Raw genomic sequence first — 4,319 nt, forward strand, 5'->3', positions numbered from 1 at the left:
TCTTCCCGTTTTCCTTTTGACGCCCGAGTTCCTAATTACCCGTTTTCCTGCTTGTCATTAGATTTCCTTCCATTCATGAGCTCCGACGTGATTATCTTTCCCTTTGTTGACCCATAACGAGGCTCATTCTTACTGACGTCATCTGTTCTATGTCTTTCTTTTTTCTTTTCTTCGACTTTCAATGTTTTTTCCTCTTTTTTCTCCTTCCCTTTATATTCTTTTGTTTACCTTCAAATTTCTCGTTCCTTGTTCCTCATCCCTGTTTTTTCTACCTTCCTTTGTTCTCTTCGTCTTTATCCTTCCTCTCCTAATCGCTTGTTTACCTTATGTGATGATTTCTCAGTATTTATTCTTTTTTTTTTCATTGTTTTCTTTTATTTGTCTTCCTTTGTTCTCTTCTTCGCCTCCCTTTCTTCTCCTCGTCTTTATCCTTCCCTTTTATCCTCTTGTTTACTCTTCCCTTCTTAAACTATTGGACCCTTTATTCCCCTTTCTTTTCTCTTCTTCGCCTTTCCTTGTTTTCTTCGTCTTTATTCTTCCCCATTAATCCTTTTCCCCATGGTTCGTTTTCTTCACCTTCATTCTCTGTCTAGTATCCTATCCTTCTCTCTCTCTCTCTCTCTCTCTCTCTCTCTCTCTCTCTCTCTCTCTCTCTCTCTCTCTCTCTCTCTCTCTCTCTCTCTCTCTCTCTCTCTCTCTCTCTCTCTCTCTCTCTCTCTCTCGTTCCTCCCTATCTCTTTTTTTTTCCTTCTCCGTCTCATATCCCTCTCTCCCTGTCCTTATTCATCCGTCTCATTTTTCCCTCTTCTTTTTCCCTCGTCTCTTATTCCTCTCTTTCTTTCTCCAACTTTCTCCTCCATTTCATATACCTCCCCTTACTGATTTCTCTCTCTTTACTTCTTTATCTTAACCTTCATGTCCCTTTTCTTCTTACTCTTCTTCTATAATCACAAGCTTCTCTCCCTCTGCTCTCTCCTTTCCTTTCCCTCTAAGTCGGAAACGAAACACACTCATACTGACCCTAACCTAGCCCAGCGCCCTCCTCCTCCTCCTCCTCCTCGATAACCAACCCTTCCTTCGATCCCCTAACGAGGAACTCAACCCTATCGCTGCCCTACCAAGAGGCCCTTCACGCCCTGCACTCCCTCGATCCTTATGCACCGGTTCCTCGTTCCGTGAGATCTTGATGCAGACTCCGCACCGACCGTCCCTCTGAAAGACTCTGTATACTGACCAAGCGTTCCTCTTCTCTCCTCCCTCCTCCAGTAACTTGTCTATTGCCCTGCTGATACTGCCCATCCAGCGCTCGCTCGTGTTGTTTCCCGGATATCCGTCTCTCACTAAATGTTTACTGTTGTTTCTTGTTTGTTCTCTCGTCCTCTTTCACGACATGAGAAAAAGAAGACAGATATGCCCTTGTTTTTCTTTCTCTACACTTGCACTCTTTTCCTATCTTTTCTTTCTTATTTTCTATCTTCTTTCTTTCTTTCTTCTTTTCTTCTTCTTTCTTTCTATATATCTTTCTTCCACTTATTTCCCTCCAAACTCAGTATCTTATTCATCTGCTAATTCTCGGTTTTTTTATATACATTTCTCCTCATCTTCCTTTCTCTCTCAAAATTACATACATCCTCTTCTTAGCCTTTCCTTTCCCCTTTTTTTTCCTGGTCACCTTATTATTTTTTTTACAGTAAAGAATCAGCTCAAGGGCAGATATAAATAAGAACATAAGCCCGCTAATCACTGCTCCTAGAAAATGAAGCATAGATATGTGGCCAAAAGAGGTCAATTTCGGGTGGAGGGTGAAGGAGGTCAAGTCGTAGGCAGGAGGAAATACAGACGAAGAAAAACCGTTCCAGAGTTTACCAGTGAAAGGGATGAAAGAATGAAGATGCTGGGTAACTCTTGCATAAGGGATTTGGAGAGTATTCTTGTTTTTCCTCCTCCACGCTCCTCATCTTCTTGTTCATCTTGCCTGTTCATCTCATTCCCTTCTTCTCTTCCCCCCGCAGAGCTGCCCACCTCGGAGCCCAAAATCAGCGGCGTGCGGGAGAAGTACGTGAGCGGGCAGGTGCTGGAGGCGAACTGCACGGCCGGACGATCCCACCCGGCGGCCACTCTCACCTGGCACGTCAACAACAAGGAGGTGAGTGAAAAGAGGTGTCGAGGGGGTGAGGGGAAGAGTCAGAGGAGTGAGAGAGAGGGACAGATGGACAGGTAGGTATAAAGACAGATTAAAACGGACATAAAAAGAAAGAGACATATATAGAAGAAGAGAAAGAAACAAAGAAAGAAAGATAGAAGGGATGGTAGACAGATAGATAGATAAATAGATAGGTAGATAGATAGATAGATAGAATAAGAGTGAGACAGCGAAAGAAAGAAAGAAAGAAAGGAAGAATAGATGAATGAATTAATGAAAGAAAAATAAACAAACAAACAAATATGCCGTCAAAGAGGCTAAAAGGAGAGAGAGAGAGAGAGAGAGAGACACACACACACACACACACACACACACACACACACACAGAAGGGGGAAGGGACAAATAGTAATATAAGGAAGTTACATAAACAGACTTTGATCTTGCTGTAATTCACTCGCGGACCGGAGGCTGAGTCGGCTTTTTCCTTCCTAAAGACCCGCATTTTTGTCCCCGCGCCGCCGAGACGAAGACCGGCCGGCGAACTCTCGACGGAATGAAATTAAAGTGAGACGTAATTGAGTAACGCGCGTAAGACTAAGGAGGAGGAGGAGGAGGAGGAGGAGGAGAGGTATTAAGGAGGGAGGACAGGTATAGGAGGTGGTAGAAAGGAGGAGAGGAAGGGAGAGAAGGAGGAGAAGGAGGAGGAGGAAGAGGAGGAGAGGTATTAAGAAGGGAGGACAAGTACAGGAGGTGGTAGAAAGGAGAGGAAGGGAGAGAAGGAGGATGATTATGAGGAAGGAAGGAGAGGGAGGGAAAGGAGGAGGAAGGGGGTAAAGGAAGTGAGGAGAAGGGGAGAATACGTAAAGGGGGTGGTAGTAAGGGGGAGGAAGGAGGAGAGGGACGGAGAGACAGAGGAAGAGGAGGAAAGAAGGGAGGGAGGAGAGGTAGGGGAGGAGGGAAGTTAGGTAAAGGAGGGTAGGTAAGGGGAGAGGAGGGTTAAGCAAGGGGGGGGGGGACGCTTTGCCTTCGGGGTACTAAACAATAAATTGAATTGGCTCACTTGTCATAAAGTCAAGGCGAGCACCACCGAAGTGACCGACGGTGTGTGTGTGTGTGTGTGTGTGTGTGTGTGTGTGTGTGTGTGTGTTTCTTCCGTTTTCAATCGCTCTGTCTTCGTACTATAAATAACAACAATAAGAAGAACATAAGAACATGAGAACGTAAGGAGTCGATGCACACAACAGTTATTACACATACCAACAATAATAACGATAAGGACGAAATGGAAATTCTACTCAGCGTGCTTATAGAAGTGTGTCCGTGTTAATGAAAGCGTATTAATGGAAATGAATCCGTGCAAAGTGTGTCCGTGTCAAATATAAAGGTCGGAATTATAAGACACTTTGGCTTCTCACATCAACTATTTCTAAAGGTCAAAGAGGGGACCAATCGGGCTCTAATGAGTGGTTCTTTAGGTTCACGGTACAGAAGAAGGGTCAGACTACCACCAGGGTCATAAAACTACTTCTGGAAATGCCCCCAACTCCTAGGAAAGCCTTGTCAAATAGGTGAACTTTGGAGACGAAATGTTTAGTAATACGGCCCAAAATGTCTAAAATATATCCATGAACGTGAATCAGTCTTAATGAAAGTGTATTCGAAAGTTCATCCGGATAAAAACAAAAAAGTAAACATGTCCTTTCGTGTCGTGCCACAACGATGAAAGATCCAACTGTTGATTAAGTCTCTCCATGCTATAATCAACTCTATGAAGCAATGTATATATAAAAAAACAATAAGTAAACATCTATATATAAAAAAAATAGAGCTGAATGAATGACCTAAATAAACATCTCCACGGAAGGGGGTATATAAATTAACTTGAAAATCACTGCAAGAATTAGAGATCATGGTAACAGTGGATTTATTTTCTTTCATTATGTATTATTTTATTTATCACACATCCTAAAGCAAGTGAGAATAAGCAGTACTAGAGTTTTAAAGGGTAACTGACGGTATGAGTATTATAAGCACAATAGTATTTGATCCATAATATTATCCTTACCCTCAGCATTATGGGAGATTACGTCATTATCCTCTCTCTCTCTCTCTCTCTCTCTCTCTCTCTCTCTCTCTCTCTCTCTCTCTCTCTCTCTCTCTCTCTCTCTCTCTCTC

General features: G+C 43.1%; 1 protein-coding gene across 1 annotated transcript in view; it reads left to right on the forward strand.

Moving 5' to 3' along the window:
* Positions 1–1,876: 1,876 nt before the first annotated feature.
* Positions 1,877–4,319, forward strand: part of LOC127009977 (uncharacterized) — a 9,221-nt gene continuing 6,778 nt past the window's right edge. Inside the window, exon 1 of the mRNA XM_050883652.1 lies at positions 1,877–2,146. Within this exon, the coding sequence (XP_050739609.1) occupies positions 1,886–2,146 (261 nt within the window). The 5' untranslated portion in view covers positions 1,877–1,885. The remainder of the gene's footprint in view (positions 2,147–4,319) is intronic.

This window comes from Eriocheir sinensis, chromosome 4 (assembly GCF_024679095.1).
Source record: "Eriocheir sinensis breed Jianghai 21 chromosome 4, ASM2467909v1, whole genome shotgun sequence".
Classification (NCBI taxonomy): Eukaryota; Metazoa; Arthropoda; class Malacostraca; order Decapoda; family Varunidae; genus Eriocheir; species Eriocheir sinensis.